This window comes from Pteropus alecto, unplaced genomic scaffold (assembly GCF_000325575.1).
Source record: "Pteropus alecto unplaced genomic scaffold, ASM32557v1 scaffold563, whole genome shotgun sequence".
In the NCBI taxonomy this organism is placed as follows: domain Eukaryota; kingdom Metazoa; phylum Chordata; class Mammalia; order Chiroptera; family Pteropodidae; genus Pteropus; species Pteropus alecto.
In genome coordinates this window covers 334,951-347,757 of record NW_006433385.1, presented here as the reverse complement: position 1 = coordinate 347,757, position 12,807 = coordinate 334,951, and the positions used below count along the sequence as shown (strand labels likewise).

At 43.7% G+C, this 12,807-nt stretch overlaps 1 protein-coding gene across 2 annotated transcripts in view; it reads right to left on the bottom strand.

Annotated features, from left to right (window-relative positions):
- Positions 1-703: 703 nt before the first annotated feature.
- The window catches only part of TMEM183A (transmembrane protein 183A), a 17,467-nt gene continuing 5,363 nt past the window's right edge, over positions 704-12,807 (bottom strand). The window contains exons 2-7 of one of the 2 annotated variants that reach the window (XM_025044271.1): positions 11,865-12,032; positions 7,933-8,089; positions 6,884-7,064; positions 4,496-4,576; positions 2,786-2,941; positions 704-1,462 (exon numbers count right to left, since the gene is read on the bottom strand). In XM_025044271.1, the coding sequence (XP_024900039.1) occupies positions 1,277-1,462; positions 2,786-2,941; positions 4,496-4,576; positions 6,884-7,064; positions 7,933-8,089; positions 11,865-12,032 (929 nt within the window). In that variant the 3' untranslated portion in view covers positions 704-1,276. Of the gene's footprint in view, positions 1,463-2,785; positions 2,942-4,495; positions 4,577-6,883; positions 7,065-7,932; positions 8,093-11,864; positions 12,033-12,807 lie in introns of both variants that reach the window. The other variant, XM_025044270.1, reaches the window with a different exon arrangement.

The following is a 12,807-nucleotide window of genomic DNA, read 5'->3' as shown; positions in this document are numbered from 1 at the left end:
GCAAAATCAAAGCAACGCGCCCGTGCCGCTGCTCTTCTCAGAGTATGCCGGCGACAGCAAGTCCTCTGACCGACAGGCCGGCCGCGTTGCTGCAGGGACGACACGCATGACGATGGGCCACACAAAGTCACAACGTGCTCAGAGCTCAAGACGCTATTTTCGACACGGGATGCATTTTTTTAATGACCTTCAGTATAATAAATATCTAACAATTTAATGAAAATACCACTATCTTTCCTGCAGTAACTTTCTTGGTTTCTCTTCCATTTTACTTAGAAACACATATTTAAAACTCTTTCATCAACCGTATATACCTTTTAGGCTGGTTACGGATTAGGTATATCAAAATCAAATATTTACTCACCTTTACTTTTCATCTACATGCACTCTGCCACTATCTACCTACCATTAAAAAAGAGAGAGAGAGAGAGAAGGGAAGGAGAGAGAGACTGATCCTTCTAACTGTGGTATAGAAAAAAAGATCTGGGTAGGAATCCTGGCTCTGCCATTTACTGGCTGTTACGGCCTTGGATAAGTCACCAATTCCGTTTCCTCAACCACAGAATGGGAACAGTGTCACCTACCTTGCAGGGCTGTGAAAATTAGAGATATTATGTAAAGTTCCCAGTGCAGTACCAAGGACACAAAGTCATTATTGTCACTAGTCTCAGCCTCATGCAAAAAAATATCTAAAATCCAAAAGTTGGCAAATGAACATTTATGCGATAAATATCCAAAAATTACTTTTAAAGAAAGATACACAAGGCAATCTTATAAGATTCTGAAAACCCTGTCACCTGCTTTATTTCTGGAGAAGAGTAAAGGGAGAAAATGTTCACATGAATTGGACGGGCAGCTGAACTGGAAGCAACAGCAGCAACAATTCTAGGCCTCTCAGGTTCCTCTTATCATAAGGAAATGCTGCAACTTCCTTGTCTGGAGATTGAAGAGTTTAATTTTCCCTAAAGCAAGATCATCCATTTTCACTAGGATAAAACAATAAAGAACAAACTCAATAGCACCAAATGAGGTTTAACACAGAAAACAGGGCCAGGTTTCTCCTTTCAAATAAAACTTTTACATTAAAATATGTTCAGAAATCATAGTTGTTTTTCCTCTTGATTCAACCCTTCTCCTTCCCCTCACAGGAGCCCCAGGAACCAAAGAGCACGTGCATCGCTAACCAGATACACAATCCAGCTGCCCCTTCCACACTGGACTGGTTACCAGTGGGCTGGCCTAGCTCAGGCCCGCCCTCAGGGACAGGAAGCAGTGACTATGCTCTCAGGGAGAACGGGTACTGAGGGTGCCACCAGTCGAAGAGCCGAACGCTGTGCGCCGGATCCAAGATGACCTGCACGCCCTGCTCGCTGCGCAGCTTCCGACCACCGCGGACAGGAGAATCTTGGAACACCAGCCTCACTCGATGATGCCGCATGTCCGTGCTCACATTGATAGTGAACTGGGAGGGAGAAGCAAATTCGGCACCCGAAATAAATAACCTTGTTATCATACGATTCACTGTGAAATGAGACAGTCTAGACGATATTTACACTGGCCAGGCCGTAAGATAATCTTAAGTTATAATACCAATGCCTTTGCAAAGATACAAACAATTAAGGGTGATTTTATAAGTTCTTCTTAGCTTCGACTATGTAAACTATACTAAAGAACACCTCTCAAGTGGATGGCAAATTTAGGGGTACATGCACAATGACTACCACCAAGGCCAATTTTTAAAAACCAGGTTAGAGCTATAAGGGACGACTTAAAAGGATTTTGAGAAGACATTGCTGAGCAAGTAAAATAGGATGCATAAAACATATACCTGATCCCTTTTTTATGTTTGGTAAAATACACCAGAAAATCTCTAAATATGTTTATGTATATGTAAATCTGCAAAGGACTGTATGAGTTTGACGTACATGGAGTACGAGGAATATACAACTGGGTCACTGGGTCACCGACGTGGCTTAACCTACAGGGAGGTGAGAGGCCCCTACGATAAAAGGACTGTGCATGACATCACCTCAGAAACATGTTACTTAAGAGACTGAGTGCACACATGTACATGCTAATGGGCACATTAAAGAACAGTCCCCAAACGGTTCATGACAGTCTTAGGTTACTGGAAGACTAAGTCACCTTTTCTCAATGTATTTATGCATTAGTTAAATTCTTTATATGAAATACGTATTATCTACCTTACCATTAAAAAAAGAATAAGCTGTGTTCAATGTGGAGGGGGAACCCCATGTATCTCTGAACGTAAACCCAAAAGACAAAGAAGATAAATTACATGAACTCTCCAGTTGTCAACATAGTTAAAAATTTTAAAAACCTGAAAAATATGCTAGAGGCGTAGTTGCTGTTTTTTAGCTAGGCCTTGAAGGGTCAAAGCATCCCCCTGGGACAGAGCTGGTCGCTTTACATTTTAATACTGCATTTATGACACCACATGCCTGCCTCAAGGTACCCACGCACAGTGCTCACGTGCAGTATCCTCATTATCCCTGTGGAACAATGTTCCTCAGACGTTAACGATCACTACACAGGAGAAGCAAACACGTTCGCTTGGCCACAGAGAAGCAAGCAGGCAAAATGCTGTCAGACGTAAATAACTCCTCCCCAAATCTCTCTGCTCCTAACGTGCCAGTCTGCTTTCAGACTCTTTTTATCCTTTGTCAAAAACAACTTCTTCAGTGGTTAAACTTATAGATTTCTTTCAAACCCCAGGTACAGTTAGTCTGTGAAAGAGCTGAAATGCCATCTCGTCTCCACTTACCAGAGTGAATATCATTCCCATGACGATGGGAATAAAGATGAAATTGAGGGTGGTGACCTGCAGAAGGCAGCAGTCCTGGTCTGGGTTGGTGTGAACATCTTCATACTGAATAGGAGGCTGCAACCCCGCTCCGCACTTGCTCTTTAATCTAGGGGACTGAGGAGAACTGAGAATTAACCTAATGGCTCAGAGGAAACCTTTATGGCTCTAGGATTCCACTAATGAAAGTCCTATGGCTCAACGAACGCTGAGACCCGCTTTTCTGTTCTCTCTTCTTTCATTACGTCCATATTGGTTTCTATAGAGATCAAGGAAAATCGGGCCTTTGAAAGGAGGGGCGACCCCTGTGGATGAGCATGGTGGCCATGGTGTGATGCTTCAGTTACGGCATCTTCTGCCATCTGGCAAGAACTGGAGACTCAGAGCTCTATCAGAGGCTCCGGTGTTTGAGAGACTATAAATATCTTGTGATCTGTCAAACTCCAAAGAACATCTGCTGCACAAGAGAGATGGAAGCAGAAGTGGCCATCTAATGCCAGGCACCATAAAACAAGGGTCACGAGTCTCAGAACTAGAGGAAATCGTACGCGCTCCCCTGCAGGAGGAGTTCTGGTCTCAGGGTATACACCAGACCGCACCGCAGCCCCTCCCAGAGAGGCCCTATGGTGTACTCCCTACCAATATCTAATGGCTTCCAGAGATCGTGTACGTCTTGTTAAAAACAATGATCAAAGCCAAAATTCTTCTCTGAAACCACGTTTTCCAAAAATCAATGAAAAATATGATTTACTTTCATTACAAACTTATCTGTAGCTCACCTGCCATCAGGTGAGGGATGACTAATTGTACTTGTAATGCGTCTCAGCACTGAGATGGTAAGTAGGGGGAGAGACGTTAGAAACGAGGCCGGTGAGGACAGGCAGCGATGCGAAACAGACGCGCGCTGCAGTCTGGACCTCAGGCAGTTTCAGCAGAAAGCAGAGACAGCGGGGCAGTGTCTGCTCTTCCTGTCTAGGGCCTTTGGGCAGTCCCTCTCCTCACGACTTCTCTAGATCGCCTGACATAAAACCAGCTTAATTAGTGTCGCTTACAAATACATTTGCTTTGAACGACAAAAAACAAACTTAGGCAAATAACCTCAGTACATTGATATAACAAGTTTTCTCCTTTTCCTCACTTTTTAAAAGTCTTCAAACATAAAGAAAAGTTAACAGTGCAATAAAGTCCTGTGTACATCCTAGCACTGGATATTCTGCCATGTTTGCTTTCTCTCCCCACTCATTTTATGTGCACTTATAAAAATCACATGCACTTTGGGGGTGGGAAGTGCAAAACCATTTGAAAGTGACATTGACACTCTACCTTTATTCAGCATGAAAAAACACACTTACATATAACCACGATATCATTATCACACCCAAAAAATTTACAATAACTTCATAGCATGTATTAGCCATAGCGTATTCAAACTTAATTGTCCCCCAAAATATCTCGTATACCTCTTTGTTCCCTGATCTGGGATCTACTCAAGGTTCTCTCTGCATTAAGCTACTATATCTTTGTGTGTCTTTGATACAGAATAGTTCCCTCTTCGTTTCCTTTTCAAGGCAATATTACAAGTTTTGATTTGAGTAAGGCAATCGTATGCCGAGTAAAACTTATCAGAACAAGATATTACATGGAAAACAAAAAGGAGAGGCAACCACATACCTGCTTTTTGAACTTGAAGTTGAATTCCCACATTGGTTCCTGTCTGTTCCCAACAATTTTTCTGCACCAGAAAAGTAAGCACTGTAAGAAAATAAAAACAAAATAAACCAAAAATAAACAAATAAAAGACAGAAAAGAAAACAATCAAAATAAGGTAACAAAAAATAATCAGCAAAAACCTTTCTGTTTGATAGCTCTAAAGCCAGCCACAGTCCCAGAGCTGGGATTTTACTTTGGCACAGATAGAGACCCCCTCCAATTTGACACTGGTGCAACATGGAAAAGAGACAATCGCAGGGCTATTCAGGAAGGGAAGAGGGACCGATGTCAGTCAACCTCAGAGGCTGCTGAGGTCAACCCCTGTTGTTCTCATCTTTAAAGAGAGAAACGCGGTCTCTAGAGACTGGGGCAGTCTCTGAATCGCAGGCCACTCCTCTGTATCGAAACATTAAGGGCGGCCAGTAGCCACCAGGCAAGAGGATAACCACGGCAGGCAGAGAGGGCCGGCCCTGTAACAGGGGCAGCCGCCCAGGACCTGCTGAGAACAAACAGCCAGTGTGGAAACGACAGAGCCGAGGTGAATTCCATCTAGAGTGAGCCCCTCAGTGAAAGTCAGGCTACAGCTAAGGTTAAGCACAAGAAGTTAAGTACCTCCCAGGGGATAAGGGGTGGGTCGTCCGCCGTGCCAGCTGTCCTGCCCTTCAGACATGCCCTGCACGTCCTGATGTTCCATCAAAAATAATGGGCTTGGCTTTAAGGGGCAAACACTTCTGCTGCCATCACAACGGCTCCAGTGTCCCACACAAGCTATGCTACTGAAAAGAGAGAGAGGGAGAATCATATACGAAAAGCTGGAGTCCAGGAACATGGGACAACTTCCTTTAGGCATGCTGGCAACTCCCTGAATGCCAGGCGGTTGTGGTTATACAAGTGGCAAGGCCATGCGTGGGCCACTTGCCACCGCATGAGGTCCCACACCCTCTTCAGGAGATCTCGCAGCAGCCAGGTGGCCTGGGCTTATCGTCTGGATGAACACATCGGTCATCATTCCACATTGGCTTCTGGCGCCCACTTTTGAAACTTAATTGCAGTGGTAAGAGCGTGAAGACTGGCACTCAGAGCTGAGGCAGCAGCACTTGCATTGTGCACTGGAGCCGCTAGGATGTGTCAAGCATGAGTTTGCCCGATGCCGTTCTGCTTCCAGCAACTGATTCGCACCTGGCCGGTTAGCTCTGGGATGACCCCCGCCTCATCACAGTCTGCTACTACAAATGTTTCCGAGGAAGGGCAACTGTAAATGTGACGTCATGTGCTGTCCGCTCGCACTACAAGCAGGAACAGCTGCTGGGTGAAATTCTACTCCTGCCCTGTATCCATCAGCCAGCGTGACACAAACTTGAGCTCAGCCAATGGCCCTGACCGCCTCGGTCTGCAACCCTGGGAGGAACCTTAAAAAATAATCTTGAAATGAACAGTACCCTTTAACCAATGTGTGTCAGGTAACATTACCACACGAGCTAGACTTGGGGAGAATCCTTATAACGTCCGAAGCACAGAAACGAAATACAAAGGAATAGGAAGTGCTACAGAACCCCAGATTATGTGCAGGTACAGAGTAATAACAATTACCCACGAACTCAAAAGCTATAAAATTTAGACAGTGATATTCGTTCGAAAGGAAAGGGGGGACGATACATCGACTTGCCCAAATAACTGCATCTGCCATACTCGTCTAGCTGGACAAAGGTGCATTCACTAGGTATTTCATCAGGGAGGAGAAAAGGAAGAGAATGGACCAAAGGCTGACAGACCTGCTTACAAATCAGAATGCTACCAACCTGAATGTGACATCTGAGTACAAACTACTGAGAAATCCCAAGGCACAAAAAGAGGTACAAAAACCAGTAAGGGAGCAACGTCCACATGAGAGCCTTTGAAGGAGGTCAACAGGAAAGGGGAATCCCAGGGGTCAAGGTCACGTCACAAAGAGAAAATCAGTAAGCTGTTCGTGTTATACTTCCGTATCGTGACTTCAAGCACCTCTTCAGATTTATGGTTTACACCTACCATGTGAGCTGTGCTCTTCCTAACCAAAACCATCAGGACCGTCCAAAGTGGTCCAACGTACAATGCACGAAAGTAAATTCAAGAAAATAAGGAACGTGCTAAAAGCACAAAAAGCTTTAAAGTAAAGACAACGTGAGCCAGGCCCACACAGCAGGAACATCTTGGAGAAGTAAAACCCCTGAGCCCTGGAAATTTGCATTAGTCCCCTAGCAGCTTGCCACCTAGAGACCTAGACCTCCCTCCCCATCAAGGAAGCTGGGATAAGCCAAGATAATAGGTCCGCTGCACGAGAGCCCATCAGTTAAACCAACTCTCACTTACTTTGGAATTCTTTAATGTGCTGGGTGTGCTTTCTGGAATGGCTGGGTTTTTGGAGATTCGAGCAGCAAATGGCTCATACATATGGTACAGAGATCGGATCACACACGCCCGGAGACAGCGCAGCTTCTCCATGGATTCTGGGCGCAGGCGCACGGGCAGAGAGGCATCCAGCGTGTAGTGCCTGAAACAAGACACGTTACTCCTACCAATGTGTGGCTTGTCCTCCTGCTCTAGGTCAGTCTCGTAGGACTCCTGGTCTCTGTATGACTGAACTGCACGTAGCTTGTCCCCAGTGCTCGCACATGGTCCCTTCACTTCTCAACTAGTTGTACTTCTTTGCCACGCACAACCCAGTTCACACACATCTTATAACCCAGCACTACTACACCCATTTCAACATTTCTAATCCTCAATATTTCACCCTAAAAAAGGGCAAGTCTCTTCCTTGATATGACATACTTCAGACCCTCAGAAAGAACCTGTACCGGAGAAGAGCCACCAGTCCTCCTGTCACATGCTTCAGCTCCCTGCTACCTCAACATCCCTTCCTATCGCATCCTTACGGTCTATACTTCTTCACCCAAGATCAAGAGCCAGCCCTCTCTCTAACCATACTGTTTGTTCACTCTCTCCTCAGCAGTAACCCTACGTGTAGGGCAGCATAAGTACCAAAACTACATGATACTTTAAGATGACTAGCAAATCTAAGAAATGAATCTAGTCGAAAAGACAAGTAGGCACCTGCAGCTTTTGAAAATCCTAGCTAAGATAACCCCTGAAGAAAGTCCAAAACAGTTTTTTCTGAAACCTGAAGACTCTTTGCTGCAAGTGGACACAGGATCAGGGGTGGAGTCAAACACAGGGAAGACGATTACCTGGATGAATTAATAACATCAATTTTAAATCAGAGAGGGCCTCAAGGAGTCCAAAGCCAGGCTCACACCCAGGCACAGAGTAGAAATTGGAAAGTCATCATTGCCAGGTCCTCCCCCAATAAACCACATGAAATCAGCAACGCAGACAACAGAGTTAGCAAACTGTGGTCGCACCTTCGGTACAACCTGGTCCAAAAGGCAGCAGTGCAAGTGACAGTCCAGGCATTCTTACAAATCAGGGAAAAATTCACAATGTCTTCAGGACGGATATAGGAGGCCAGCAAGAGCCAAATGTCCATGGGGTACTCTTCTCCTCCAGCCCCGTCCAGGTCTTCTGAAACAGAAAAAAAAGAGCTATCACCTTCAATCTTCCATTATACATGGACCTAAAGATCATCAATCATTTCAATTCTCCCAGGGCTTACACAGTTAAGGTTTTAAAACAGGCCCAAGGAAGCATCTCAAACACATCATTTCCTGCTTACTTCAGCTGCTGGAAACTTTTGCTTCCTATTGCCCAAGTGAACAGGTCTGCTCTTGAGGATTTTATCTAACAACTATTTATATGCTACTTTGAGTACCTTGCATACGTTAAATCATTCGATTCTAATGATTCTTCAACAGAAATAAGGAAAATTTTACGGTGCCATCTTCCTATCAAGAAAACAGAACCTTGCCTCCTAGTCAAAGTGAATGGGACCCACAAGGTAAATGGAACCCAAGTTTTCTGGCCCCTGATTCCAGCTTTGCACCATAAACTCTGCCCTTGATTTTCCTCACAGCTGCACCCATCAAACCTTTTCTTCGGTTCAGTCACTGCAAAAAAAAAAAAAATCTTAAGATGGTATGAGGAAACATCAAAGCGCAAACTAAAAAGAACACCAGGTGAGTTACAGCGTGATTTTCATTACTCAATAACTGCCTGCAGACACGTTTCTTTTCTTCTGGTTTCTCCCTGTTCCATCGTCAGTTTGAACTGTGATCCTGGCCATAGGCTCAGTGTTCAGATACTGTGACAATGCACCCTGCCTCCTCCTCCTCCTCCAGATCTCATCAGTGTTAGTTCTCCTGACTCTGGGGTTCATTACACATCTCAGTTTCAGGTAAAAACTCACACTCCATAGAGACCCTGCGTCTGGGCTAATCCTAATGCTAATGTTTAACTCAGACTCAGCCATAGAACTATCCAAAATCCAGCTTTCTCCTTTTTCTTTCCTGGCCCAAAGCCCCTGCCTCTGCCTGTCCAGCTAACTGCTTCCTGCAGTTCTAGGGCTCGACCAGGCTCCTGCGTCAGCTGCTTCGTAACACCAGCTGGCGCCTCAAAGATGACATCCTTTTTTTGGGTCCCTCCCCTTTCTAGTTAGTTATCTCTAGTGACCAGTTAAGGCTCGAGCTACCATGTCTGGGCCCCACCTTCTCCCACATTAAATCTCTCTCTGAAGGAGAAGGCAAATGACTTTCCTCCACTATCAGAATTTCCTCCACGGAGACCAGTCAGAACTTTGGCGAAGCAGAGAGACACGAAAAGTTTTGTCTTTGGGACAAAATTCACTAATTACTGAAGAGCTGTTTCTTATATATAATTATTAAGAAATTTAAAAATGTAGAAAATGGAATCAGTAAAGAAGAGCATCATGGAAATAAGCCATGAAAAACATAAAGAATTGTGATAGGCACAGGTTAAGAGGAAAGTATTCCAAGCCACATAAACAGCTAACATGAAGCCCAGATACTTAGAAAAACAAAACATATGAGACAGCAATAAAGAGACAAATCTAACAAGACTTTGTTATTAAGAAATTACTATCAACTTTTTAAAATGTGAAAAATGGGGTTTTTTTTTAGAGTATCTTTTGGGGATAACTACAAAAATATTTACAGAAATAACAAGCTATCTGGGAACTGTTTCAAAATAATCCTCTGTGTGTGTGTGTCTGTGTGTGTGTCTGTGTCTGTGTGTGTCTGTGTGCATGTGTGTGTCTGTGTGCATCTGTGTGTGTCTGTGTGTGTCTGTGTGCGTGTCTGTGTGCGTATGTCTGTGTCTGCATCTGTGTGCGTGTGTGTCTGTGTGCGTGTGTGTGTGTGTGTGTGCGTGCGTGTGTGTGTGTCTGTGTCTGTGTCTGTGTCTGTGTGTGTTTTAGGATGGGGGTCGGGGGAGGTGAAACAAAAATGGCCATGAGCTGGTAACTATTAAAGCTGAGTAAGAGCCACACGAGATTCATTATATTATTCTCTATTCTTTTATATATGTTTCATTAGAAAGAAGTTAAAAGAAAGAAGGAAAAAGAAAAACCAGTCTGACTAGAATGAAGGAACCTAAAAGATAAATTACAGTGAAGAGTCTGTAAGCTACAAATCACATATAAGTTACTGGTGTCCTAAGGACATAAAGAATTCTTACAACTCAGTAATAAAGAAATAAACAACCCAATTTAAAAAGTGGGCAAAAGACTTGAATAGACATTTCTCAAAAGAAAACATAAAAATGGCCAATAAACACATGAAAAGGTGCTCAACATCATTAGCTGTCAAAGACATGCAAAGCAAAACCATGATGCTATTATTCAAAAAGTCAGACAGTAACAAGTGTTGGTAAGAATGTGGAGAAACTGGAACTCTACTACATTACTGGTGGGAATATAAATGGAAACTCCAGAAAACAGTTTGGCAATTCTTCTAAAAGTTAAACACAGAATTACCATGTAATCGAGCAATTTCACTCCTACCCAAAAGAAATAAAAATATATGTCCACACAGAAATTGTCCATGTGTTCACAGCAACATTATTTAGTTATAATAGCCAAATAAAAAGCAATAATAAGGAATGAAATACTGACACGTGCTATATATGGATGAATCTTAAAAACGCTGTAAAAGTGACATAAGATAGACACAAAAAGATCTTTCATATTACATAATTCCATGTATATAAAATGTCCAAAATAGGCAAATCTATAGAGACAGAAAGTAGACCAGTGGTTGCTAGGAATGAGGAATGATGCTGATAAGGTTGGGAAGATAGAAATGCTCTAAACATAGATCTCACTGACGGCTGCACAACTGTGAACATACTTGAAGCCATTGAATTGTACGCTTTAAAGGAGTGTTTTATCCCAATCGAGATGTTTTAAAAATCTGTAAGCCGTTCTGTGGAATGTGTCCAAAGGAAAAAAAAAGACCAAGATAAATCTCTAATAGAATGGTGATGATGAGTAGAGATTTCAAGAGAGAAATTAAGAATGAAAAAGTGTGAGGAATGTCAATATTAATTTCAGGTTCTGGAAGAGAGCAGTATCACTGACAAGAATTGATATAAGTGCAAAGCAATATTGGTTCATTAATTTATTGATTATTTCAGCATATTTAACACATACAGGTATCTATTATCTGATTCTCAAGTAGAATCTGAGACACATATTTATTCATTAGCTTCCCCCTAACTCTAGCTGGGCATCAGAACCACTTTAGCTTTAAGAACAGCTATTCTGGGCTCTATCCCAAGAGAGTCTGATTCATTAAACCTAGAGCAAACCACTGAACGACGGTTTGGCACATTATATACTGTTAGTTTATTTTCTTTTTATCATTTGTGTAAATTTTATTGCCATTAAGATATAAATGTCACATACTTTTCTATTTCCCCCAGTACCTATTAGACATAAAGTAAACATCAATCATTTCAAGACACTTAAAAGCACATAATATCTAGCCTCAGCTGAAAGGTAACTAGTTATCCACAATCCATATATGTGGGAAAACATTTTTTGTCACATCTCTGCTTCCTTATACCTACTGAAATCCAGAAATACAAAGGCTTTTTGTTTTCCTGTTGCCACATGGGTTTGACCCAAAGATGACATGTTCTCAGTGAATGGCCACCACAATCGAGATCACAGCTCCAGGAAGCTCCTGACTTGTAGCAAGACCCTTTCCTCTCCACTTAGACAAAATGGAAAGCCCGGTATAGTAAACCGCGTCCCCCTGCTAAGGTCCAAACTGTGGTTCCCCCCAGCTATCGATCACCTCTGGTGCTACTGAGAAAGCGACGGCTTCGAGTCATCGCCACGGACAAGACTATTAATCCAAAGAAAGCACAAGCCCTGTACCTCTGTGCCTCTTGCTTTTTTTTTTTCTGGAGATGGCTCTCTCATGGATGCTCTCCTCCTGGGCATCCATCTCATCACTGCTGTCGATGATGTCACAGGGCTCGCCAGCCCCAGAAAGAGCTTCCACCGCAGGAACCTGAGAGGCTTCCAAGCCACAGAGAGATTTTACTAGAAGAAAATGAAGGGAGAGTGAGAAGGCAGAGCCAGCCCCACCCAGACATACAAATGGATTAGGCAGGGTATCAGCATCCACGAAGAAGGAAAAAAAAAAAAAAAACAGAAAAAAGAGCAAAGGCAGTGTTGAGAGTCTGCTGAAAAAAAGCTAAGGATCTAAAAAGCAAGAAAACTGAGCATTTAAAATACAAAAAGTTGGAAAGCAATGGGCCAAGTAACTCCAAAGAAACTTGACTCCTGAAGAAAACGGGAGTGCATCGTTCTTCCACCATGAACCCCGCAGGATAAAAAGGTAATTGCTTTTTTCATTTACACAAATTCTGAGGACAGACGTTTGGCAGGAATTTTACCGAGTTCCTGGGTTGGAGACCGTAGGTGTCAAAAAACCCAAGTCTCAGGGACAGGGATACGTAAGTAAAAAGCTTGAAAGCAAGAGAAGCAAAGGAAAAGGAAAATACTCCAAGGCGATTACGCAAAAACGCAAACTGCAGCGTAAGTGGAGAGTCTATGCGAACTACGGAAAGAGGGCTAGAAGCCAGGAAGAAAGTGGTGGGCAGCCCAGGAGAGCGGGCGAAGGCAGGAGGACGACGTTTCTGCCCCGGGCGCCCCCCTGCCCTCCCCGGAATCCGTGTGCGCAGCCACCGAGGGGTCACACGCGTCTACGGAAGAGGCCGCGGGAAAAGCGCCGAGGCCGGACCCCGGGCAAGCAAACCACCCAGCTCCGTCCTCACGGCCAGAGTCGGAGGGGACCCGTCGGAAGCCTACCTTC